The sequence below is a fragment of the Athene noctua genome, chromosome 13 (assembly GCF_965140245.1).
Source record: "Athene noctua chromosome 13, bAthNoc1.hap1.1, whole genome shotgun sequence".
Taxonomy (NCBI): Eukaryota; Metazoa; Chordata; class Aves; order Strigiformes; family Strigidae; genus Athene; species Athene noctua.
The window spans coordinates 17,306,160-17,333,284 of NC_134049.1; the positions used below are offsets into that span (position 1 = coordinate 17,306,160).

The 27,125-nt window shown below is 36.4% G+C and overlaps 1 protein-coding gene across 2 annotated transcripts in view; it reads left to right on the forward strand.

The window, feature by feature from the left end:
- ENTREP2 (endosomal transmembrane epsin interactor 2) overlaps positions 1-27,125 on the forward strand; it is a 144,563-nt gene that overhangs the window by 105,051 nt on the left and 12,387 nt on the right. Inside the window, exons 5-8 of one of the 2 annotated variants that reach the window (XM_074916888.1) lie at positions 10,307-10,414; positions 17,308-17,325; positions 19,942-20,102; positions 20,711-20,846. In XM_074916888.1, the coding sequence (XP_074772989.1) occupies positions 10,307-10,414; positions 17,308-17,325; positions 19,942-20,102; positions 20,711-20,846 (423 nt within the window). The remainder of the gene's footprint in view (positions 1-10,306; positions 10,415-17,307; positions 17,326-19,941; positions 20,103-20,710; positions 20,847-27,125) is intronic. The other variant, XM_074916889.1, reaches the window with a different exon arrangement.

A 27,125-nucleotide genomic window follows, 5' to 3' on the forward strand; every position in this document is an offset into this window, starting at 1 on the left:
TCTATGCTCAGAGTGTATTTACCATACTAGATACCATCAACAATAGAGCAGTTCAGTGTGTATTCAGAAGTTCTAACACTTGTATAACAGACATAGTCTGCTCATACTTTTCCTTCTTCATGAATGTTTTGTTCCTAGTTTAGGCAATGAGTGAATATGATTGTGAACTTCTGCTGTGGCTGAAAAGCTGTCTCTTTGACTGACTGGAATCTGTTTATTACATACTTGTATAGTTGTTTTATGGATCCTTATTCTTTCAGTAGCTCTAACTAACATATCTCCAGTGCTAAATTTAATGTAGAGACCTGAGTTGATGAGAAGTATGCAAACTCGCATCCAAGCAGAGAAGACCTTTTTTGAGTTTATTTTTCTTAAGAAGCAGCTGTGCACTGCTTCCTTAAAAATGCGGTAAATAGTTTAGACCCATGTAAAATAGTGTACTGTATTGTACTTTCATACCTTAAATCTGTTTTATGAAGCATTGGCCATTTTTCCATTTACAGTTCAATGTGAATTTGAGATGTGTATGGTTCAGAATTGATTCTTTGTAAGCAAAGACAGTCTTCCTAGTATTAGAGCAGCTATTTTTTTCTAGTGTTTTTCAGACACATCCAGTTAGAACAACTGAAGTTATAATTTGAGTTAAAAGGATTATTGTCCTTGAATTCACAAATAAAATTGTTACAGACACTAATTTCATGGGTGAAAAAGCTTTACTGTCATTATCTCTTTTCAGGTTACAGTAGTATAAGAAATGAAGCAACGTAATTGAAGTCAATCAAGGAGAAAAGAAACCATTTTCACAGAATTGCAGAAGTGAAGCTGGTTTTAGCTCTTGATCAGTATGGATGTTTAGATTCACGTGTTCAGGGCTACTGCTTACAGAGTGTCCTTTTTACACATCGGCAAGTTTAGTTTACTCCTTTTATTGTATATTGACTGAGCTTTCAAAACTGCAAAGAACTTAAGAGCCTCAAAGACTATGAACCTTTTATTTCTGTGGGGAAACCATCTGTTGAGCCACCAAAATGTGTGTTGTAAAGAGAATTGCCAGTTCAGTATTGTTGCACAGGTTAGAACTTTTAAGAAGTGCTAGGTTTGAGCTATGTAACTTTATTTATTTTTAAATATGAACATAAGTAACGTATTTCACAAAAAATAATAAGTATATTAAATGTTGTAAATAAATGTAGAGACAGAAAAGTAAGCAGGATCAAGAATCATTGATCTGTACTTTGTTTGATTCTAGAGCAAAATAGGGTTTAAATACAGTTTCTCAATTCTGTGTAAGCAGCACAGCTGGGTAATTTTCTATATATTTGACAGAAAGAATTAATATTTTGTGGTAATATACTTCATCTATGTGGTATGTGTCTGTATTGAATGGTAAATTCCCTGATTTGATGTTCATGCATGTAATTTAAAAGTGTGCATTTGAGTTGAGTTGTGAAGATGTCCAGAGATTCTTGTTTTATTTTGTCTTACTTGATATGTTACATTTACCTTTAAAAGATTAAGCAAGGCCGTTGGTGTTTTCTCCCTAATAACAATTAATCCTAAAGCCTGTGATTTTATTGTGCTTGTGCTGAAGTCCTTTGGTGTGAATTTCTGTGACTTCATTTCAAGCCCTTACAAAGCAGTAGTTTGTGGGAGGTGGTTACGTATTGAAAGGAAGTTTCAATTTTCTGGTTTTTAACTCAGTAATTAAAATGATGAATGAAGTGTGTATGAACAAGATGAAACACTCTCGTTCCAAAGTTAATATGTCTTTCTGCTTTTTTATAACTGTGAGTTTAGAGATATTGTATCTGTGAAAGCAAAGTTCTTTAGGAATTCACCTTATTGCCTGATTTCATACGCAGGCTGCTGTCAGTCATGTAGTACTTCCCTTCCAGACCTAAGATTACGTTGAGTTTTTGCTGTTAATGCAGGTATTATTAAATGTATTACAGCTGGATTCTGGCTGTTATTGACTTTTCTATGGCCTTTCTACAGCTGGTTCTGGAAGGCAACTGATAGTAGAGAGGAATTCAGTTATAACTGTGTTTTCAAAGATGAAGAAACTCTATGGATATGGCTCACCATTAGAGCAAATCAGTAGTATTCCAGTTTTGCTTTTTATTTGCTGTGACAGGAGGTACAAATTGCGTTTTGAAGGGCAAATTTTCAGAAGAGTGAATACACTTGCAGTGAGTGTTCTCTGGTTATAAAGCACCCAGTTCTGCCCCCTCTCCCATCACTAATAGAGGACTCATGCCATTGTCATTTTTTGGTTTAGATTCTATCTCATTCCAGAGGTTTTCTTTGCTTCTGTGCGGTAATTAATTGCATGTACTAACAGATGTTCTAAATTGCTTTGTTAAATGATTGTTTCTACAGTTGAGTTATCAAAGTGATGAATCAATCACCAATTTTTTTCCTTATTCCAGTGTAATACCATCTGACTGCCTTATCACTCAGCAGCTTGATAGAAAACAAAGAAAATGAATTTTTAGGACAAATTGCTTTTTCAGTATATTAACGTATGGTTTATTTCATACGATGTTCTCACTGAGCTATATCCTAAAATTATATTTTTGGAATAAAAAATATATTAATAAATTCAATTAAACATTCAGATTTTAAAAAAACCCTCAGATTTTGTAATACAGCTCTTATTTTAATGTGTTCTGTAGGTTTTTGGACATAGTCCCAGATTTAGAGAGCATGCATTTTTATGTAGTCACTTTTCAGAAAAGTGGTGCACTTAAAAATGTTGGTCGTGTCCTCCTAAGACTCTTCAACAAAAAAAGAAAGGGATAATGTGTAGCAGTGCTGAATGTGATTTGCTTTTATTTCATTTTTTGTAATTAATGTTACATATTACCTGCTGGTAATATTCATATTGATAACATTTGAGAGACAGTCACTTTTACCAGTGTATCTTCCCTTGCCTTCAGTCACTCATCAATCAAACCCCCCCTGCCATTTACATATCTCAGCAGGCAGTTGCAAACTGGTGATGGAGAGAGATATAGGAAAGAGGTAAAGATGTGAGAAGAGAGTTTCAAGGGTTGAGTATGCCCAAAGGTGGTTAAGGAGAGGCACTCAGGTTTCGTAACGGTTTTCATGTTGTCTGAGCTCATGGGCATGTAAGTGGATATTTGGGAATACAATGAGGTTTTGAGGAGGATGGCAAGTACCCTCTTTTCGTAATGAATTTTATATGTAGAAACCTATGAAATAAGCAAGATATCTATGTTTTCCCTTTCTGGGAAAGGAGCTTTATTTAGACAATCTTCCTATGCTGTGTCAAACTTCATCTCCTTTCTGGAGGAAGGCTGATCCTTTCTGCTCCTTCCCTAGCACAGCCAGGAGCTGCTATCACTACAGTTGGTAGAAACTAAAGTGTAGAATGGAAATACTGAAATACAACATTCAGATAATATTATTAATAAGTTTCACAATCATGTAGTCAGCAAAGTAGTCTGAAAATTACACTTACTTGCAAAAATTACAGTTTGGGGAGCTTACCTTCATCAGCTAAAGTCTAAAAACAATTCCATTAGAGAAATAAAGATGTTTTGAAAGATCAAATGGCGTGTAGGATGTCCAAAAAAAGGTATTTGAGATCCCTTTAGAGAGCCATGGTTAAGGATTCTAAAAGAATGGCACTGCAAATTATTAAGCTGTCATTTTGCTGGAGAGAGGCTGTTACTGTGTGATTGGATTTGGCTAACTTGTGTTATCAGTGCTTGATAGAACACAGCAATCCAAATCGTGACTTCTGTCCTCTTAGAAGTTCAGGGCTTCCAGACAGCACTTCAGGATATTTAAATGGCCCTTTACACAACCTGTTCTCAGAGTCTTTTTACCTGTCTAGACAGTAGCCTGATTTTAGCGGCGGTTACAGGTATCTCACCTGTGCGCCATCCACAAAAAACAGTATGCAGAAACTGCCCCTGAGGCTGACTACTCAGTAGTGGGACCTCTGCCAGGTCATGTTTCCATTATTCTGGAAACATGCAAAAAAGAAAAAAAAGAAAAAAAAGTTACATACCTGTAGGTATACATATTCTGTTTGTAAAGCCAGCAGTGCTTGCTTGTATACTTGAAAGCACCAGGAAACCTAACTTCTGAATTAGTTTGATATTTGTGGGTAGCAACATCTTTCCTGTAGCTGCACTGCTTAGGGAGGTGTGGAGTTTATGTAGTTATGGCATCAGGAAAACAATGCCAATGTTGGTTAAACCTGGAACATGTTGAATCCTTTTGTGCAACCAGCTCAGAAAATTCATGTTTTCTATGAACTGCTAAGAACACATCCCATACGGGTGTCTTCCAGTCTAACAAGTAGACATAAACCCAAAGGGGAGGTATTTCGGCTTAATTAGACTTAATGCAGGTAAGCAAGGGGGAGGAGACAAGGAATATCTCTTCTGTTTCTGTTCAGCCACCCCTAACATAAATAGTTCTGTGATGTATTGCTGTTTTAGATCTGAAAGCACAAAGTCATTTTTTGGCAAAATTCAAAATGAAATTAAATGTGTGTGTAGTGTAAAAATGGCATTTTTTTCTGAAACATTTCTACTACCTCTATAATAGAACTTACTGCTTTCATACTGGGAAATGTTCAATTTCATTTTGAGCTAAGGTTTGAAAGATTTGCTTCTTTTTGATATGCAAGATGAAACTAAAATGGTTTATCCTATACTCACATTATGGTACTATTAGTTAATATTTGTTTTTCACCGGACAGTTTTCAATTGTTATGCTGAAGAAAGCACAGCAGAGAATGCACACAATTTTGAAATCCAGTTGAACATCTACCAGAGTAGGGTGCAACCCCTCAATAGGACATAATTAGGTTCACTTAACCCCCCTTTTAAGGTTATAAAGCTCATACAGTGATTTTTGCCTCTGTTGATGTCCAAATGTCTATCTGGATGTCTATGTCTAGTGATGTCTATCACTAACATTTAATGGAATTCTGTAGTTAAATCATGTTTAATCTCACAAATAGTACAAACAATTTCTGCCTCCTGATTGAGATAGCTGTTTTGTCCAGATTATTTGTTGTTATATTTCTTCTTTCATTTGTAACCTTCATTCCTCCAAACACCTCAGTGAGTCCTCCACAGTTAAAGGATCAGCCTATTATCTTTGTTTGCATTGTGTTTGTAAGGATCCTACTAGTAGAAAATGAAAAAGCCAGTCAACACATGTGCCATTTAACCTGGACAACACACCTTCATTTCTTGGGAGTCTCCACTTCTCAGTTTGTCGATTTGTCAGCGAAAAGGGCTATACTTGACACCACTTGTAATTTTGGCTTAGCAGAATCAGTTTCATGAACGTTGGTTTCTTGAATGTAGCAGCTACTTGAGTGTGGTGCTAGTGTGCATTCTTAGGGCTCAATATAACTGAAAACAATGTTGTTTATAATACTGTCTCTCTGAGAAATGTTGACAGAGGATGACTGTTTCACAAAGGGCTAAACCCCAATGTTCGCATCTTCTGTTCCACACACAGCCACATTTTTGTGCAATTCATCTAACATAACTTTCACCATTTTAGTGGGTTAAGAGGTTGATGTTCCAGAGTCTTTGTATGGCTGAAGAATTACATTCAGTTTGGTCTTATACTCCGTTTCCATTCTGAAGATCTCCAGCTGAGAGATTTTACAAGACCACACATTTTGTGTGATAAGCAGTTTCCTTCTGAGTCAGTTTTGAACTCTCGGGGATGTGTGAGTCTGCTTATTTCAAAAATTTACAGGATCATAAAGGTGGCTGTGACTTTTATGGAGGAGAAAGCATATGAAGTATGGGAGGGTTTCTATGAGACGGCAACCCCAGCTGAAGATGGCGTAAACTCCCCATAGATATAAAGGAAAGGTTTAATTTTAGTATACTTTTTGCTGTATGATTGTTTCTTTTGGAAAATGTGTGGTTTTGAACTTCTGTTGCAAAGTATTATTTTAATTGTGCTAATAAAGGCAGAACTTTGAGGTGCAGTAGCACAGAAACAATACTAAAATAGTAATACTGAAACCACCTTAACTCAGCAAAAGAAGAAAAAATAGATATTCTTTCCTTAAGTAAGACATATGGATGGTAGTGTGAATAAGATTGGAGAATGCATAAGTATCCTTTGTGGGACCACAGTGTAAGTCAAAGGTATCTGCTATTAGAGAGGGAAGATGTGATAAACATCACAGGTAGGTAATGAGACAATTAATTTGGTAATTATTAAGTTTTAATGAAATACTACAACCATGAAATCTTGCCTTTTAAATCAGTATTAAGTTCAAATTCAGCTTTTGAGATCTACTGAGGGACCTACTTGGGAAAATAACTGGCCACAGAGAAATAGCTCACAATACTGTATAACTCCTATGGGTATATATCTCAATTCATCTAGGCTTGCTTCCAGGCAACTCTGACGCAGCTTCCACTCTTAAAGGGATCTGTGTCCTCTGCGATTAGTGAGTTAAGGTGTAGCAAGAAAATTGAGTACGTAACCTGCAGAAGAATAATTCTACATAGTACATTATACCTATCAGAGCATTAATTATTGTAGAAACATGCTGAAGAATTCGATTTTTGTCTTAAAAAGATGAAAATACCCAGAAAAATACCAAGTAAAAGAAAACTGTTTCAGCCGTTTGTGAACAGCAGTGAAACATATTTCACACCATTACAGATTCATGTGTTGTGTTTTCTGATTAGTGTAGCTCTTGCAGGTATCAACGAAAAACCTGTCACTAAAGCTCCTTGCTTTTGTATTTAATATAGATTTCCTGCTCCTTTAGACCCCTATAAATGTAGCTGTCTGTGGTGAAGTGCTGTGGAGAGTTAAGATTATCCCTGTTGTGGTTACAGCTTTTTCACAGACATTTCCTAAAGGACATCTTAATTGTCGGCGTGTTCCAGCTGGAATCTGCATAAGCACCTACACTGTCTTTCTGGTAGCATGTTTGGCTGTGGAGGGTTTTAGGTCTTGAAAGCCTGTTCCTGCTCACTTGCTATCTATAGTTGAATAAATTAGTGTCCTGTGAATTACCTAATTACTTGTTCTGCGGGGCACAGGGAGGAAATTCCCTGAAAATGGTAAATTGCCTAAGGCTGATTAATGTTGGGGAGGGGGGGTGTGGGGTGTGGAGCAGAGGGAAAGGTTTAGTTCTTGGTTTGTGGGCTGATTCCTGTTCGAGTTAAAACAGACTTTAGGACAAAAAAACCCAATGAAAACAAAGAAAGAAGTAGCCTTGCTTTCAAAAATACTTAGTGATGGTGAGGATATCACAATCATTGCTCGGCTGTTACCTTCACTGTGAAAAATTTAAACCTAACATCTTTTCCAAATGTGTTTAGCTTTGCTGTCTTCTGGTTTTGGCTGATAGATGTCTGCTCTTGTTCTTTATGAAATACATAAAATTCTGCATCACTGCATTTGAAACATTCTAGTTGTATTTTCTCCTGCAAAAAGATAGCAGTAGGAAGAATACTCTAACTGTTGTGTGTTTAGCCTGGGAAGGAAGTCTGTTGAAAGAGGTCAGTTGTTACTGTGGACAGTAATCCCTGCTCTACATAACATGTAGTGCTGAATAGCAAACTGAGTTCAGCTACCCATGCATAGCAAAAATCTCAAACCACGCAAAGAAGTCGTGATCATTGTGTGTGTTCAGTCTGGGACACTACTGCAGCTCAGGGTACTTGCAGAGTCAACTTACTTTGTCTGTTGTTTCACAATAGCTAGCAATGAATAAAAATGAAAGCAATTGGTTTGACACTGTTTGGTGAGGCTTTTTAGAAATACTGGTAGAGAAGGAAAAAATGACTAAACATGAAAAGCATTAAAAGATTTTACTCTGTGCTCTGAAGTATGAAAGGAAGGAATTGGGAGAAAAAAAATCCTTTCTCTCTCTGTTCATGTATTACGAAATGGGTTTGGCTTATTCCTTGTTTCTTATAAATGTGAGATAGGTGTAATTGAGAATAAGGTAGTGTTGCTTCTATCCTTACTTAGTAGCAGGATGAAAAGGGTAGTAGTTCTGCAGAATCTGGGGTTATGTTGGATAAAATCAATGATGCACTGTTGCAAAAAATCTCTGTCATCACTGCAGGATGTGTAAGGATGAGTATAGCTTGTAAAGCACAAGAAATAATCCTTACCCTGTAGTCAGCATTTGCAAGGCCTTGGTTGTGCCCAGTGTAGGATTCTTCATTTGAGGAAGAATGTGGACCAACTCGTGGTGATCCAAATGAAATGAATGAAAATTATGAGAGGCCTAGGAAATTGGTCTCAGTCAAGGTTTGGGGGAAATGGGGTTAATACATCATGGAGTAAAGGAGGAAGAGACTTCAAGCATGATAATAGACTTTAAAGGTGTAAAAGCCTGCTCTGTAATAGCCCATTCTCAGATGATGTGGAAGAAAAGGAGGAATGGTTTTCAACTGTGGGATGGATGTTTGATAGTAAAAAACAGGACACTGATAGTAAAAATAAGCATTGGAATAGTGGGATGAAGCTGTGGAATCTTTAGGAACAGATCAAAGAAACATCTGTTATGAGTGATAGAGGCACAGCTGATTCTATCATGAGACATGTAAGTTATATGAGGGTCTTAAAGACACTTTGGATCCCAGTTTACAACTTTGATGTACATTTTATTATTTAGCATAAATGGTATTAAGTTATACATTCAGATTAGCTAAATCTTTTGGTTCTAAATGGCTGTAGTAAGCAATGAATAAAGTTTCTTATTGCTAGGAAATAGCCCTATTTCTACCCTAGATCTTGTTTCTGCCTTAGTGTTCTTTACCTAGGTTTAAATATGGAAAGCAGAACATGCAGGATCTCAATCTCTTTTTGTGCCACCGTTAACTAATTGCATCTGTAGGGATTTACTTTCCTGTTTACCTCCATTTGAATGCTCTAAGTTGGTCCATATGACTTTGTATTTGAATGAGTACTCTATATCACCTTCTGTATGTGAGTTAAAGATTGGCTTTTCCATGATGCTGTTGATTCATTATTCCCCTGGCTGAGGGCCTGGCCAGGAAGACAGAAAACTACAGACCAAATCAGCAAGAACAAATCTGGCTCAGTGTAAGTGATGAAATGACTAGAACTTGTTGGCCCATTTCATGTCTGCCTGGTTCCCATGGCTGGCATTTCCATCTTCAAATGAAGGTCACTTGAGGAGCACACAGTGGTAGGGGCAGGAGTAAATCTGCACCTTTCTAACATTTTTTTGGTACTGTTGGAAAAAAACAAGCAGGCATTGCATTGGTTTTATAGCATGGAAGTTATTTTATGCACTGGCAGTGATGGAAATACCCTTTTAAACTTAAATCTGCAGATTGTTCATTACACAGTGGGTGCTTTTACTCATGATATATTAACAATTTTGGATTTGTTTTTCATCTGTTCTCTGTGATGCTTTTTCTCAAATACTTCTACTGACTGTTCAGAATACTAACTGAGCCACATAATGGTCACAAGTACAACAGCTATGCAATTGCTGTAGAAGGATTGTAGTAGTTTTGAAACGTCACCAGCATGCTAAATCAGTGTTCCTTTTCACTGGCTGCTGGGAAAGTAAATTAAAAATCCAGTGATTGGAAGAGATGGATGCTTTTTTTAAAATTATACCTTTGCTATAAAAATGTGTCTTTCTAAATCAAATGTTTCTTTTATTGTCTCATACTTAGTAAACAGAAATATTTTATATTCTATTTTAAATGTTTTGGGTTTTTTTAAAAATAATGTAGCCATATGCACTTACTTCATTAGCACCAGCTGAAATGCCCGAATGTAGTCACTGCTTTTCTCTTGTATCTAAAAATGTTTCAGATGCATAGAGTATCTGATACAGGATAAAATTATCTATTTCATGCTAGAGTTCCCATTGAATTTTTTAACACACAAACCAAAGTTGTAGGGTTGAACTACTGAAAGCAGTGGATCAGAAGTCTGTTTCATAGTATCTCTCGTGATAGCTATAGCTTGGAGTCCACTGTGAAAGAAGTAATTTGTCTTTCCTTTCAGGGAACTGGAACGCTTGAAATATCAATGCTTCTGAGGAAATCTTTAGTACCAAATGTATTGTGAGAAGTACGGAAGTGAAGATGTTTGTTTCTGTAATTGTTCTCTTGGCAGACTGGTTTAAAAAAGTTATGAGCTGAATGGGTTCTACATAGTTAATTGAGACCATATCAATTGATAGCAGTTGACAGTGTTTATTAACAAACTGCTGAAAATATTTCCTGTCCTTTGTGTCCCTGAGATAAGAGATGATATTCTGATGCATGTCTTTTCACAGGACCTGTTGTTCAGTGTGTGCGCTCTCAATATCATCTCCACCATTGTCTGTGCTTTGGCAACAGCAATGTGTTGCATGCAGATGGTTTCTTCTGATCTCCTGCAAATGGTGAGTATGTTTCAGTGACAACACAGGATACTGCCCAACATAATGTATTGTCCTTATCCATGTATACTTGTTTGTACCTACTCTTTGCTTAAACTTGCCTATGTGTGTGTCTTTGTGTAATGTTAGAACATGTGTGTGCATGGGTGTATTTTTTTATCTGCATGCATCTGTATAAATTTAGCATACAGATGTATGCACTATGAATAGCTGCTGTGTTTAAAGTGTTTACATATGATATTAGGGAGATATAATAAGGATTTTGCAATATAGAAGTGTTATTTTTGTTAATGAGGTTATTAATGAGGTTCAGTTATATATACACGTTACATTTTCTGTCATTACATGTTTATTCTCTTCAGTTTCCACACTTTAAAGAACAACTACCTAGCCTTGAGATACTATTTTTCACTACTTTTCTGGTATGAGAACTATGGTGTATATGAACTATGAGTTCAAAACTGGAACTTTTCACAGCCCTGTGCCAATAACAGTGTTTTCGTAAGGGAAACATGTTCAGCTTCAGAGTAGCACTTGTGTTTAAAACAAAAGGGCAGAGGATCATTAGTCTTCTGCATAGCCAGCTGCCCTACAGGATACTGTCTTGTTTTGGTTGGACAAAGACAGCTTTCCTATCCCAAATGAACGCTGTGATTCTCAAGGTTCCAATGTAATGTTGAAACAAAAAAAGAAAAATTTAAAATCCTTTGTATTTTGCAGGTCAAGCATACTGTTTCTAACTCAGCTCTGTTACTGCCTAATCTAGGAAATTATCGTCCATTTAATAAGAGAGGGCAAGTGCACAAACCTAATACCAGATATTTGTAAATGTCTCGTATTTTAAAAATTTGCATAGATGGAATACTTGCCCATCAAGTTAGCTGCAAATCGTTTATACAACAGAGGAATGTCTGTAACCTGCCATGCAGGCCTGTGGTTGATTTAAAAATAAATAAATAACAATACACTAGCTGCCATGGATATTGATTCAAGTGCATGAATTCCAGAGATAAGACTGCCCTTTCTAGACAGTTGTTCCTGTCACTGGGTTACAAATTCAGTTAAAGAATATCCTCCATCTGTGATCTGGTGGTTACTTCACATAGTAGTGGATATAGTAAGTTAGGCACGTATGTCTACATAATGCCTATAAATGGTACATAAATGTGTTTTTTCATATATCACTCTGTATTCATATTGTGCATGCTTGTGGAGGCTTATAAACAGTGCTTATTTAATAACTTCAGTTTGGATGTCAAACAGAACTGACAAAAATAATCATTTCAGCTGATGACACATTGCATTTTAAACATTAAAGGATTTTTACCATATTGTAGGTATTCTTTCTTTTCATACACACACACGTGACTCCCCCCACAACCCCCAATATTTGCTGCAAGAATGCCCATTGACTAGGGATCTTTTTCACCTTGCAGTGATGACAGGGAGATGAAGTGATCATCCCACCTGGAAGGATCTGTCTGTTTAGTGTAACAATGGTAGCAGTGATCCACAAGTTTAACCATATATATTCCAGGAATCATAGCCTACACTAAATTTTATGGTATTTAGCAGTGTAAGAGGAATGAAAATGTATAGATGACAATGAACCAGTAATGATATTAAAGTGCTTCTCATGGGCATGTGCAAGAACCAGTAATCTCAATAGGAAGTTAAATACCTTAAAAGCACATAATTACTTTCTCTGCCACTCCATTCTTCACTTCTTCTTTAAAATTCTTTCTTTACCACCTAGTGATGCTGCCATTATATCAATTGCTTTTTGCTTCCTATTCTTTGTGCTTCCTGTCTTCCAGTCTTTCTGTCTTCCAGCTTAGTTGTCCATTCTCCCACACTTTCAGCTCCATTGACAGGAATTTTCTTCCCTCTCCACAGAGGAAAGGAATTATATCTTTCTTTCTGCTCAATCTTAGTATTTTCTCGTTTATCGTTTTTTCCCTTGTGTTTTTCAAGTTGCTGAGCCAGATTCCTACCAGGCCTAAGTGAGCATAATTTACCCAGGGCTACGCTGACTTAGACCAGCTGAACTCTGACCTGAAGATTCCTTTTTCTTTCACTATTTTCAGTCTATCGTCCCATGATCTGCAGTTCCCTTTTGCTCTACTGCACCCAGAAATCTGATTTACTCCCTTTTTTCTTGCTTGTTAATGCCCGATTTGTGCTTTTTCCTTTTCACTGAGGCATGCATCTTCTCATGGTAGCATTGTACCATGCTGGAAGTTTGAGATAGCAGCAGCAAGAGATGCCACCCCTCTCAGATGCAAATTTTCATTATCATGCTGATTCTTTTACTCTACTCTTACAGTATTCAAGAGCTACATAGGCTGTCCTCTTGGAAGAAGAGGCATAAAAATATAATTCCTAGCCATCAAAAGTATTATGCAATAGGAAACATCCTCACTGGACATCATTAGGTTATCATTAGATCATCAGTTTCATGATTCATGTGCTGTGTTAGTGTTCTTGTCTCAGAAATTAATCAGTTAGAATGGTGTATTTTTGCATATTTCCAATAATTTCAAGTTTTCTTCTGTCATGAAACTGCTCTACGTGCTTCAGTTTTATTGCCTAGCAACATAGAACTGGCATATAATACAGTCTCAAGAAAATCTGCAACAACTAGTATTTGCTTTCTTGTTAACTTTTGCATAAGTGAGTATTTGATTTGTACAGGAAAGCTGACAGTATTTTATTGGAAACTGCTAACTTCTGAGGTACCAATCTTTTAGTAAAAATGCCCTGAAAAAATATAAACACAAGCTGTCTAGTAGTAAGCACAGATTAAATTTTCCAATTAATTTGAAGAGGGTTTTTTGGTTAAAAAGTCCCACTAAACAAACATTTGGTTTCAAGCATTAAGGAAAAAATACTGCAAAATATTGCAAACTACTTTTATTACGTTATATTTTGGTTTCCTTTAGTTTTTACTTTTGTACTGTTGTATAGGACACAAATGTATTTTCCTAGTTTTGAGTTGTCTGTTTCAGTAAGTACCCCAGATTTTTCACCTCACTTTAACCTTTCTCACCCTGTTAAGTGTACATAGTTGCTCAGGAAAAAAATCCCAACTACCAATTGTACTAAAGCCGCAAGAGTAAGTGATACCACAGTTAAAGGCTGAAATAGCATTTGTTATGCATTTCACTACTTCAGACACTCGAAGGCTGCACTCGGTTACAGGGCTTCCCAGAATTGTTCTTTCTGTGTAGTACACACCTCTCCAGCAGGTAAATGTGAATCAAATCAGATTATATCAAGCTTCTGTAATGTGAAGAAACATCTCTTAATAACGAAGCTGTCACTTCCATGATATTTCATTTGTTGCCTAAAGCAGTTTCAGTTTGCATCATCTGATGAATGGCTACTGCAAAAAAATTACTGTTTTCTTCAAAAGGTAGCTGCCTGAATTACACAAAGAATTACAAGAAATTATGCCCAAGCTAAAGCATGAAGTACACCTATTCCAGTCCTTCTTCCACTCCAAATATGTTTATATAGTAATTATCCTTGAAGTAATGGCACTGATATCATTCAGTGTATTCTGATGTTATCACCATCACTGTTAGTAACTGTTCTTCATGTTACGTGATATCTAAAACAATCTGTTATTTTGTAAAAAAAATAAGGTAATGATGACACATGCAAGCTGTAACATTTAATTACTGTTTTCATCAGCCATAATGGTAATTCAGCATGACATTAACTTAATAGGCTGTAGTTAATATTTCTACCCAAACACCTCAAATAAAGCACCTCTGTATAAGGATAATATATTGATGGCATTGCTTAACCCTTTATCCTGGTGAAATAGTAATAAAAAAACCACTTCAGGGTGAAGCTTCACGTTAAGTGAGAATTGATCTTAAGTTATTACAAATTTTTTATTATTTAACCTAATTATATCAAAACCTAAATATTACATTTTTTAGTACAAAGCTCACTTAAATGTACCAAAAAGCCCGGTTTCCAATCCTTTTAGAAATATGCATTGCTAATGATGTACATCCATAGAAACAACCTAAATGTAAATATGGTTGGATAAATATTTCTTGCACCTCCACCACAAAAAAGCTAAAATAGAAACCTTTGGTGTAGGAAATCTTTTGACATTTTTTGAAAATGTACCATTTTCCACTACGCATTTTATTGGTAGAATAAATAAATATTTAATAATTAAGACTTTAAAAAATATGCCCAGTATTTCAGGAAAGATATAGTGTCACAGACCAGTCCCTCTGAGACTACAGAGCTCATGGCTTGTCATGGTTATAGCAACAGCAACTGAAAACAACGGAGCAGAAAAATTTGAATCTATGTTTTCCTTACAAAAATATCTTCTGTGTTGCAATTTCCTTTTAAGATCAGGGACAAGTTTGAAGAGTCAGCCATGATCCTTCTGTACTTGCAGACAATTAGCGTTTACATTTCCCTCCAGGAGATACTGATGCCAGTGTTTCAGAAGAGAAAAAAAGCAACCTGTCCAGGAGGAGGACAGTTAACTGAAGACAGAATTATAGGCCCAAGTATATCGCAAAGAGCTTTTACTATAGATAACATGCCAATATTTAATTATATGCAATTAGAAATTTTTATTTCCCATTCCCAAGAATTAGCAGATTTTTATAAATGACATCTAGGTAGTGAAATGAGGATAATGAACCCTGGAGTCTCCAAAGGGCTCATTTCAAAGTTACAGAAGAAATTTATTTGATGTGATATGGAAGGCAGAGGTGGTAATTACATGCAGATATGGGAAATAATCTAAATAAGAAGATTCCCTTAGAGCACTAGCCGTGTACTATGGCAATTACTGGTTTAGGTATGTCAGTTGGCAAGCAGTGAATCCCAGCACTGTCATGTACATGGGGTCTGTAGTGCTGATCAGCTGCAGAATGTGTAGAATAGAGGATGTCTTTGTTGATGTTTAGTGGGGATGTTCCATATCTGGAAATACTGATGAAGAGGTCTTAGTCTCACAAATCTTGAGTAGAAGGGATTTACCACACTGTATCTCATTGGGTAACTGTTTCATTAGAGAATTATATTTACAGTTCTTATCTGCTGGTTTCTTCAGTTCCTTAATTGAGACTCCTCTATCAGCTTTTATTTAAATATTCAGCATATTTAGGACATAACTAATAAACTCCAATCATTCTGGCCATTTCATTGACCAAGTTTTAGATGACCTCCCAGTGAAGAGCTGGAAATTTGGTCTGACAATAAAAAAAGAGACTGAGTTTGACAATCTTATTCGTATCTGTCTAATGGGCTTTATTTCATCTTGAAGAGCTAAAACCTGAGAGAAGAGTTCTGTTATTCTACAAAGCACTGTCTTCTTCACTGGAAAGCGACAGCATATGTGTCTTGCTACAGGTTCTAAGCTTGCTGAGAAGGGCCCTCGTGTGCAGCTCTACAGTACTTATGGCACACAGATCCTTGAGCGTAACCCCTTTTTCAGAAAACTTTTACCTCTTCTGCTTCTACTGGAAGTGATGTGCTTCTGACATTTGTGTTTCGGATTCTCTGCTTGCTAACAACTTGCTGCTGATGCCATGGCTAACTTCTGTATTGAATTCAGGTCCAAGAAGTGGGTACAAAACCACAGCATTGTATGACGTTCTTGTTTACCCTGCTGCAACCAGATAGTGTGTTTTATTCTTCCCTCAGAACTGTAAACTGAATAACAAACTAAGTAGTCCTCAGTATGAGATAAAGAAGAGGTCGGTTTAAATCAGGCTGTTTAACTCTGTCAAAGTGAGGTATGCCCAGTTAAAGCACACAAAATTCTGTGTGCCATGTGTGCTCTGTGTTGCACATCCACTTAGCACATGCACCGATCCATGTATAATGCCTATACATAGACTCAGACTAGAGTAAGGCCATCTTTAGTCCAAGGATGAGAAAAAACCTGCATGTGTATAATAGTTCGAGTGCCAAGCTTCAAACATAAGCTGGGTATTTGCTCGAAGAAGAGCACGTATTCTAGATCTGTATGTATTTTGCTGTCTGTTGGACTTCTGAAAGCTCCCAGCATCCAACAGTTCCAGGTGGTCAACAGAAGTGGTTGAGTATTTGGGATTTCCAGAGCCAGGGGATATCTAGTTATGCCTAGTAAATATGTTCAAAATATCTATTGATAGCTATAAAGTTATGCAAAGCTTTTAACACTGTTGGCTATTTACAGTGTTTAGCTGTTGGTGCTATTTGCTGTTCATCCTTGTCTGCAACCATTTTCTACCCATTGCTTCTGTAGTGGCTACTGGTTGAAGCCTAAAAGCCTGGCTAGGAGACCTGTTTTGTGAGTTGTTCCATAGTGTGAGCTATAGTTTTTGAAATTACATTGAATGCAGCTTGATCTTGTTTATACTTGTGACTGAACAGACCATTCCCATTTTCAGTTTGGCAGTTCTTGTTGTTGCCTATCCTACTTGCCATCAACGTTTTGAGAACAATTATTTAGTAACAACTGTCTGCAAATACCAAAAATGTCTTTCCTTGTGAAAGCATGTGTCAGTGTTCCTCGACTTAGTCCAGCTTTGTTAGCTGTTTGCGTTTTCTTACTGTGTCTTTTTCTCACCTATGGACTTTGTATGAAGACTTTGCTGAGCCCCTGCCAGCCTTCACCATTTGAGACTAACCCTTAAAGATTCTTAAAATACATTTTCCTGTAGGACGAATAAACTTTTGCAGGCTAGCAGACATTATTAGATAGGGTGGTATGGAATAAAATATGATTTAATCCCCGTGTAGTAGCTTTCTGATTGTTTTCTCAAGGATGTCTGTTCTTTGTGATAATCCCTTGTATTTGCTATTGTTTCATTTCCTGCTAGTATCCCTCTTACAGCCTTTCTCACTTTAATTTCTGTGCCTTCCAGCAGGATGATATCACACAGGTAAACTGTTGTTTATAAACACACACCCCCAAACATGCATCTTTCCTGTCCGTTTTGCCACTCATTTTCAGCATTGGTCACGCAGTGTTTGTTGCCATGATTTGTATTCACAGTAAAGGTTTTGAAAGGGATGCAAATGGTTCTACTGTTAAACTGAACTGCATCTAAACGTTAGGTCTTTTCCTTCTTGAACCATAGCCTCTTCTACCCTGTGTAAAACCTTTCCCTTCTGTCACATCCCACAAAATGTATGCTGATAGTTCATTCACTGTAAAAGTGCTGTGTGTTTAATTGCGTTGTTGGGAGGAGTGTTAAGAGTATTGCTCCCTATATGTGACTGAATGAAACAAGCTCCAGGAAACTCAAGAACTGGAAAGATGGAGGTACATGTTCTCTGGTGCAAACCAAAGCTTGGGTTCCATGGCAGTGTGTAGAAGTAGGCTGGGACACGGTAAAGAAAGCTGTAAAATAAAATTGTTAGTTTTCAGACTGTGAAAATGACCCAAATTATCCACTCTACTAGGAAAATGAGTGTAGTCCTGAGTTTGGTGAAATTAAGTAGGGTACAAAATGTGAGCCAGGGTATGCAGATGCCAGGGTATGCAGGATATGTCTTTGTTATGATAAATTTTTATACAATTTTTAGGTCACTAAGCTGAAGTTTGTCTTGCTTCCTTTTTTCCTAAAAGATTCTTCAATGTATTTGGGATGGTAGCAGACTGATGACTGCTGATGATTGTATCACTTAGGGCAGAATTTTGATGTTTAACAGTTAATATTAAGGTAATGTTACAGTTTGGGAAATGGCTGTTGAAAGATCAGGTGAATTTAGACCGAGTGACTGCAAAAATGTAGCTGTATTCTGTAAGACAAATGTGTACTTGAAGTGTTATTACAGCATCACATCTCATATGAAAAGAGGGTGATTAACTGCATCAGGAATTTTATGTAATGAAGAATAAATCAAGTAGATGCCTTTTATTCCTGTACCGTCAGTAGACCAGAATGGCTGAAAGTCATTGATTGACTGTAAGATACAATGATATAACATGTTCTGCAGGGGAGGTTCTTTGATAGTTACTTGAGAAAATATCTCTAGAAAGCTGATTAGTAAGCAGCTAATAGTTCATTTTCACAAACAATTGAAATTGGTCCTCCTGACCCTCTGTTGTGTCACAGCTCTGACCTTTGAAACAACATACATAGTGTGTGTTTAGTAGAATTAAGATGTATCTCAACATTTAAATACCAAAGACCAATATAATTTTTATGGGAATGTAAATTCAGCATAACTGCACCAAGTTAAATTTGAAAAAGGGAAAAATATAAAACTGTGACATTAAAATTTAAAGTAATTTACTTTCTATATGCTGGATCTCCAAAGTATAAGCATTTTTCCTTTTATTTCACCTCTTAAGCCTTTATCATGGATTTAAATAAATAATAATGTAATTACACAACAGTAGAAAGACATACATTTTCTTGTTCCTGTATAAAATGAAATGTGCCTTCAGCAAACTTTCTTAGGTCACTTCTTTTAAAAAGCAAAAGCTAAAGTCTGAGTCATTTACTGATCCAAGAAAAGTGATATGACAGCAGAAGCTTGCCTGGAGAAGAAGGAATTCTTCTGTGTTTTGGATTGTCTTTAGTCCCCCTTTTATCCATGGGGACGATATAAAGCCAGGTCAAGGTGACTGGGTTCCTTGTGATCTGCAGAATAGTCCATACTTGATCTTGAGGCAGTTTAAGCTTTTCCTAGATGACAGTGTTCCTGATATTGAAGGTATCAGAATGGCTTCTTGATATCACTGCTATGCTAGAAGCTGTTCCTGTCACAAATTTTGACAGTAGTTCTCAGTATTATTACTTTTAATTATTTGGCGTAGTTATTTTTTTGTTTGTTTTGAGATATTTATATGGAATAACTGTTTTTCTTATTTTCATACCAGTATTTAAAACCTTTATACCACATTTAAGTGTGCAGTGTCTGTATCACCAAACCACAAATAGCTATTATATTTTACGAGAATAATACAGAATAGTTATAAATGGCCCCTGTTTTGGAAGTGAAAAATACATGGGCTATTTGTAGTTGCCCTATTCAAAATTTAATTAATATGTGGTAGCTTGTTTCTAGTTTGGTTTATTTGGGGTTTTGGGGGGTAGTGGGATTGGGTTTTTTTTTCTGTAAGCACAAGGCATTTCAGATTGGAAATGAAACCATGCAAATAGTAGTTGTATCTGTTGTTCATCAGTTATTAAAATACAGCTGATTATGTAATGCTCTAATAAAATTGTATTACAAGGTAGAACTAATTATTGAAAAGCTATTTAATTTTAAATCTCTATCTTCTGCATCCTAAGAGCGACTGACTTTGAGGCACAGACCTCTCTATGTCTCTAGTAAAACCTTGTGTTACATCTTGGCAATTTGACTCACACTCCTCACTGATCTGAAGTACTCTTAAGCTTCCAGAAGGGTCCTTTTCATTTCAGTGTGGATATTAATGACACTGTATATTGGTCAGGGTTGCTAATACTGCCCTATTATTAAAATTTTTATTATTGGTGATGATGTTTCTACCATCTGAAGGAACTTGACCTGTTCATTTTCAGTTTCTGCCACAGAGGCCACATTCTACCAATCCCGACTGCATGACTCCACATGGAACTATCCTGCATCAGACCTTGGATTTTGATGAGTTCATACCGCCAATACCGCCTCCACCCTACTACCCACCAGAATACACCTGCACACCAGTGATAGAGGCACAGAGGTGATTCTTCTTCCCTGCAGTTGCAGTCATCGCGTAGTTCTGAGCTATGGGCTGTGAAGCTCTTTGAAAGAATATGAAGCCAAGTAATGTCCTTCACTTACATTAGGTGCTTCTTTTCCAGAGAGGTTACATACATTTTTTGCAAACTGGTTAGGATGCACATGAAAATATTTGTGTTAAAGCACTGCTGTAATAGAGAATTGATTGAATTTGAAGGATAACAGTATCTGAACTTAAAGATCAGCTTATAGGTGATCCTTTCATAGTTGTTAATGTTATATGCTTGAAGTTGAATATGACATTTAATTTTCTAAGGAAATCATTGCAGTTAATATATATTAGTGTGGACTATTGAAGGACATTAATGACTGCAAAAGAGGGTGGTAGAGATGGCTGGCATTCAAGATGAAATACGGTTTTTAAAGCTACCCTGTGAATGAGGGCTTCATTTTGGTTGTCTGATAAATTTATTCACTATAATACTTTGTAGTGTATTGGCTTTGAATTCGGAGAATGCTCTATATCACTGTGGTGTAGGTAATAGTTTGCCAAATAAATCCAATGCCATTTCTTAATAATTAAGTTTGCTTGTTTGTGTCTGTAAACAGAGGTCTCCATCTGGACTTTCCTCATTCCCCATTCAGTGCTTTATATGAAGTAACCATTAACAGCCCAGGAATGCTGTATCCAACTGAGCTGCCCCCTCCTTATGAGGCAGTAATTGGAGAGACACCTGCCAGTCAGGTAAGGAAAGCCAAAGGAAATTCTTTACACAGTCTTCAAATTTTCATGATGCGAAACAATTTTAGATAAATTTAATGATCTAAAATAATTTAGGAGTTAATTGTACTTTGGGGGAACAACCGTTACAAAATACTTACATTCTTTAAACACATTTTTCAGACCATTCTCTTTAAAAGGGTTTAACTAAGAAATTTTCCTTAATATGTATTCTCCTTATGTACTTTTGCATGTATGGGCAAATGCTTATGAAAGTAGTAATATTGCAGCTGATATCATCCATTTAAAAAGTTATACAATACTGGACTGTCAGTAACAAAAACCTAGAAGAATGGATTGGAATCACGGAGCACAGTGATTTTCTTTATTTGAAATGGATAATGATGTTTTAAAATGAGATTACACTTGTTATTTCTATAGGTAATGAGAAATCTTGATTAGGAAGTAGGTTTATTTTCTGTGAAACCCCTACAGTTTTTTATATTTTTTTTATTCCAACTACTGATGATAGTGGATTTGCCACACTTTAACAGAGTACTTCTACTTGGTGCTCAGTATGACAGTGTAGGTTTAATAAGGAAAAAGATAACTGTGTGTTTTGTGACATGTAATGCTAATAACTTCGGTATATTTGTGTACGTGTGTATATAGCATAGAGCTCATGGGACATTTGGGTTTGCTCTGCGTGTGATCTGAGCTGAGTTAATTAAGAATTCCCATTTTAAACTCTATGTGTAGGTAGAACATGTACTTGAAAATTCCCAACAAAAAGCTCTGTAAATAACCTCAGATTAACAAAGTTAAAAATACACATTTGCAGTCCCCCACTTATGTCAGATTTCAGATCATGTTCTGGAAAAGTACTGGGAGCATCTGGTAATAGTATAGGTTCTTACAATGCTACGCTCTAGTCTTGACAGGATGCCTTGAACTCAATGCAAAATTTATGCATCAGTAGTTATAAGATACAGCCTCCATAAGGAGGCTCCTAACAGGCACCAAAGTGCTAGAAACTTCAGTGTTACATTACCTGGTAAGAAACCATACAGAGCAAAGATCTGAATGATAAAACGATAAAGACACGTTCTTCCTATGAAATAGCAATGAGTAGTGCTCTGTCTGTTGCTTATATTTTGGCTGTTACAGCTTTTAATCGCTTCTGCTTTTCTATGGCAGAAACAGTTATGCCTGATAGCGCATAACACCTTTCTTCTGAACTTTGAGAAAGGATCCAGTATACTTCAGACAAATATTTACATTCCGCTTTTTGCCTTATTTTTTACTATACAGTATCAACTCAGCTGAAACTAAAATGATAATGTATCTGCAGATACAGCCAAAGCTAATTTGAGCAAAGTTTTGCTTGAAGTGATGTGTGATAATTGAATCAGCTGTCACAAATGGGAAAATACTTGGAATTGCTTTTAGAAACTGTAATTTCTTGCAGGCTTCAGTGAAAAGGAGTCAAACGTTCTAGATACTGCTTATCAGTTGTTAATAGCACACTGTGGCAATGTGTGTGTTCAGATTGCCAAATTGCACCCACGTTACGGAGGGGAATACTTTGCATTTCCCCAAAATATAACATTAAAAAGTTTGCTAGTGATTTTTTTTTTTTTCACATTGGGAGAAACCACAAGTGAAACCACAAAACTGAAGAAATTACATACATTTTTACTATTATACACAAGACGATTATTAAGATAATTAATAAGACAAGTGTCTGTGAAAAAAGAAATTTGAAATACACAGTCCCTGACAAAAATGCTATTAAAAAACCTCCAAGTTGTGCCTGACTTTGCAGCTTCTATGACAGACAAAGCAGCTTCTGACACCTCTTCTAGTCCTTGCCTTGTATCATACCCTCCGCCACCTGCCACAAGAAACAGGCCAATACCTTTGATTTATTTGGCTATAATAAAATGAATCGATATAAACTGCTTGTTCTTTTCTGAACAGCAAAATTGGAGTTTCCAAGGCCATCTCCTTTCTAAAATTTTTTTTTTTCCAAGTTCCATCCTTTTTCCTTCATAGTAACTCAGAGGAACCTGCAAGCGCTGGAGGAGCTGTTATCTTTCAGTGATTAAAAAAATGCAAAATTTATATGAATTATACATGGTTGGGGGGGAAAGAGGAGGATCATATCTGTGATAAGAATTTGTATGTGATACTAAGTAAGGTTTAGAAAAGTGTTTATTTATACTTAAGCTCAAAATCACTTTAAGCACTCTTGTAATTGCAATTACACTTTGCATGAGCGTTGACATCCAGCAGCACAATAGCATCAGCATATAAGAAAAATATAATTTAACAAGACATAATTTAAAGCAGCAAAGTTGTGCTCTTGCAAGAATAGCATCAGCTTTAATAAGTAGATGTTTTGACTTATTTTTTGGCATCTGGGGTCAGTGTCAGTGCCTTGCCTATTAATCTCTGACCACCTGGGTTCCAGAAGTGTTTGTTCTAATCACAAATGAAAATGAGTGGTGATTTCTAATTTTTCAATGGCGATAATTATATAGTTTCTTACCAGGAGCAAGTTTATATAAGCCTTGTAGTTGCTGGTTCAGAGAGCTTGTAGGAGCAAAATAACAACATGTGCTGAGTATCAGAAGTGAAGTACATTGGCAATGCTAACTAAAGCCTACACAGTGACTTTGTAGCCATATACTTTTCGTGACAACAGAAGCCCCAACATATTTTTTTGCAGTCAGTGTCCCAGTCAGTCTGTAAATGGGGGAATAGAGCCAAAGTCTAAGACAGTGTTAGGTCTACAAGAGGAACAAAATGGAGTCCTAAATTCTTACTTGATACAAATGCTCCCATATAATATACACCAGCTACAGTACAGTATGAACTGAAATCACTAGATTTATAAATCCCTTATAAAAGCAGTCTTTGCAATGGAAATTATGGCAGAGCTTTAGCTACAGAAGGGCTTCTGGAAACCATTATGTAATAATGTCATAATTGTAAAACCTCTTACTGAGCATCAAGCAATAGGTTTTGCTTGCTTTTAAATGGATTGAGGTCCTTAGAATTTTATTAAATTGTATCAAATTAGACTCAATATTTCATGCATTTCATGGACAACAAATGTCAGTCCTAATTTGAGTGGTTTCATCTAAGTAAAAATTGCTGTAGTCTTCTGTACTGATTAGGAATTCCCATTTTATGATTGTGAAAAAAGTGGTTTTCACACTATTTTCCATGCAAAGTAATGACAAGGATATAGAAAAGACAAGAACAAACAGATCAGGGTTCTGGGTGAATTATACCAGTGACTGTTTTATAAGGTTTACTAAACTTTAGGCTGTGTACGCTTGTTAAAAGCATGGTTTGTCTTTCCTTTTCCTATTGACAGCTTAGTGACTGTTGTTACCAGGTTTATGTCGGGGGGTGTGCAAGTCAGTAAGGTTTTATTACCCTGGGCTGTGCAGGAACCTGTATGAAACCATTGTCATCCCTGTGTGAATCAGAACTCTGACCTGACTGAAAATTGTCAGTGTTACCTCCTACAATTAAAACCATGGTTCTCCTTCCCCCAAGCAAGAACGTTAATCAATTCCAAATACATATAAAATAATTCAGCAATTATTCTTGTGAATGGAGAAAGAACAAAGGAAGGAAAAGGTAAAAAAACCGCATTGACCAGATCAGTTTAAATGGCATGCATTTTGCAAAATATGGCTAAATACTGAAAAAAGTAGGAGAAACCAAAATTCAAATTATATCCCTGATTTCTTCTGCATGCCCAAAATCTTGAAATCTCTCATTTTCTCACTATTAAGGATGCTAGTTGTCAGTGAGGACTTTAAGAGATAAAGCTTTATGATGAGTGCTTTTCTCTTTGTGTGGGATTTTATACAGAGGGGAATATTCAGTCTTCCACTTGGTCTCAAAAAGCAATTTCTGCGTGTGTAAATTTGTCCCATCATTTGTCATGTTGCTGGGGTTTGGTTGTGAGGTTTGTTGGGTTTGTTTTGTGGGTTTTTTTTTAATAATCTCCATTAGTTGTAATTAGAGAAAACTGTAATAATAATATAGTCTGCAGTATGTTAGCAAGCATCCAGAAGTTAAGCAGAGAGGCCATGTCCTTCGATTCACATTACCTTGTTTATGCAGCCCCATGTCTTTAGATGTGCTGCTGCAGGTTTTTCAGGTTCTGTAGGAGTCTCTGAAGTTGAGGCAGAGCCTGAGAAGGGAACTGATATTTGGTGGCTGAGCTTTTGTGTCCATCTAAATTCCAAAGGATGTGAAAGGCTGATACAAATCTCACTGCATGGAGGAGAGTGCCAAGAACAGTTCATCTCTGTAGTTTCCCTAAGACCTCTCTCCCTACCCTAGGTGAACTGAAGGACTCTCAATATTAACACCCAACCACAAGGTAAAATAGTCTGTCTCCTACCCATGTTGGAATACACCTTGGGTCCATGGTGTGTTCTGTGCAAGCTCTGTTCTACAAGATGTCAAGGCACAGTACTGATAGCTGTTCTGTGGCTTGTGTCAAATGAGTTCAGTTGTCTTATTCCCAAGTCAAAAAATTCTGTCGATTCTATAATTGTTTCCTCTGGCAAACTAAGCAGAGAATAAAAATATATATTATTTTTTTTAAAAAAAAAAAAGGATGTGACAATTGAACTGTTGTAATCTAGACGTGTTTGTGTAATAGGAACATACATACATGCATACAATGTATGTATTTCTTCTGCCTGTAAAACAGTGCGCGGCTTTTTGAGATTTTGATTTCAGGATTTTTTCCTCAAGCCTTAAGTTTGCTTTATATACTGTGTAATAATGTTGTTATTACTTTACATTTGCTGTGTCAAAGCTACAGACAGTTCTTCTTCCTTAGTACATGTTTGCCAAAACCTCAGCCTTGCAGGTAACTCATCTTATAGGTCCTAGGCAATGTAACTGCAGCTGCCACGTAACTGAGAATGTAGAAGGTCAATAAATGTTTCAGCACAGATATTCAGCAGATATTTTCCTGTCAATGATTAAGAACTTATGAAACCACCTAGATTTAAAAAGAACCCCTAGACTTTCAAAAAGAAACAAAGACCCTTAAAACATTGTGTTAATTCTTCCAAAATGTAGTTGGTCTGATTGGATTTTCTGCAGCAACAAAGAGCATTCGAGAACATTACCTACTTTTCCAGTTAGTTCCCGGCAGTTCTCCAGTTAGTTCCCAGGAATGGTTTGCAACTTAGAGTGACACAACTCTTTTTTTTTTTAACACATATGCAATATTTTGCTTCAATAAAGAAAGATCCTTTAAGAAATTTCCAAGCAAATTGTTTAAAAATATAAGTGATTTCACTTCTTTTTTTTTTGCAGTCCTCTGTTCATCTGCTGCTGAGTTAAAGTATTTCTGATACTGTTCTTTGTCTGGAGTTGTATTTTCTAACCTTTAGACTTAAAATAATTTTTAAAAACTGAATTTGTATCAGAAGAAGTTTCCTGATCACTTGATCATAGTAAGCTATGGATAGATATGTAGAGATAGATATTAGAAAAAAATTAGTGAGCACAGTAAGTTATGCATATATACGTGTGCATTAATCTACACTGGCATGTGCATTGGAAGCTCTTCCCTTAATAGCTTCCCAGTAATAGTGCCACATTCAATTTTTTAGAAGGCCAGATACAAATTAAGCTCTTGACAAAAGGTTTTCACAGAGGTGACTGATGGTTATTTCTAGACTCTGTCACCAACCATAATAAGCTTTTACCAGTTAATTGTGGCTCTACAGACAGAAGCAGATAGAATGCTTTCTGCTAAAAGTGGTATCAGTCTCATTCCCTTTGACTTTATATATTTTTGTCGTCATGATTCCAAAGAACTGCTAAAAATCTAATGAGATTGGCAACAAGATCCAATAGAAAGTTTAATAAAATCAGTAGAAAGAAAATTTCCTAAATTTCAGGTATTTATGGATCAAGTCTTTCCAGCAGGACTGATTCTGTATTTTGTTCACGTGATTCTCAAAAGTGAAGGGAAGTTACCCACTTAGATCCATCCTTTCAGAAAAAAAGGTGAGTCCTAGCGTTATTTCTCTTCAGCAGTCTCCGATAGGCTGGAGAGCATTCTGCATCAGCCACCTTGGGTGGCAGTGATGTTCCAGGGCTTAAAAATCCATAACATCTCACAAATAACCGAAGGAAAATACTACTCTTGTGCTTGGTTTTGTGGTTCCTCTTCTGTATCCTATTTTAGGGTGATACAATGTGGTGAAAAAAAAAGGATAATATGAAAAAATGCAGACTGTAGAAGATATT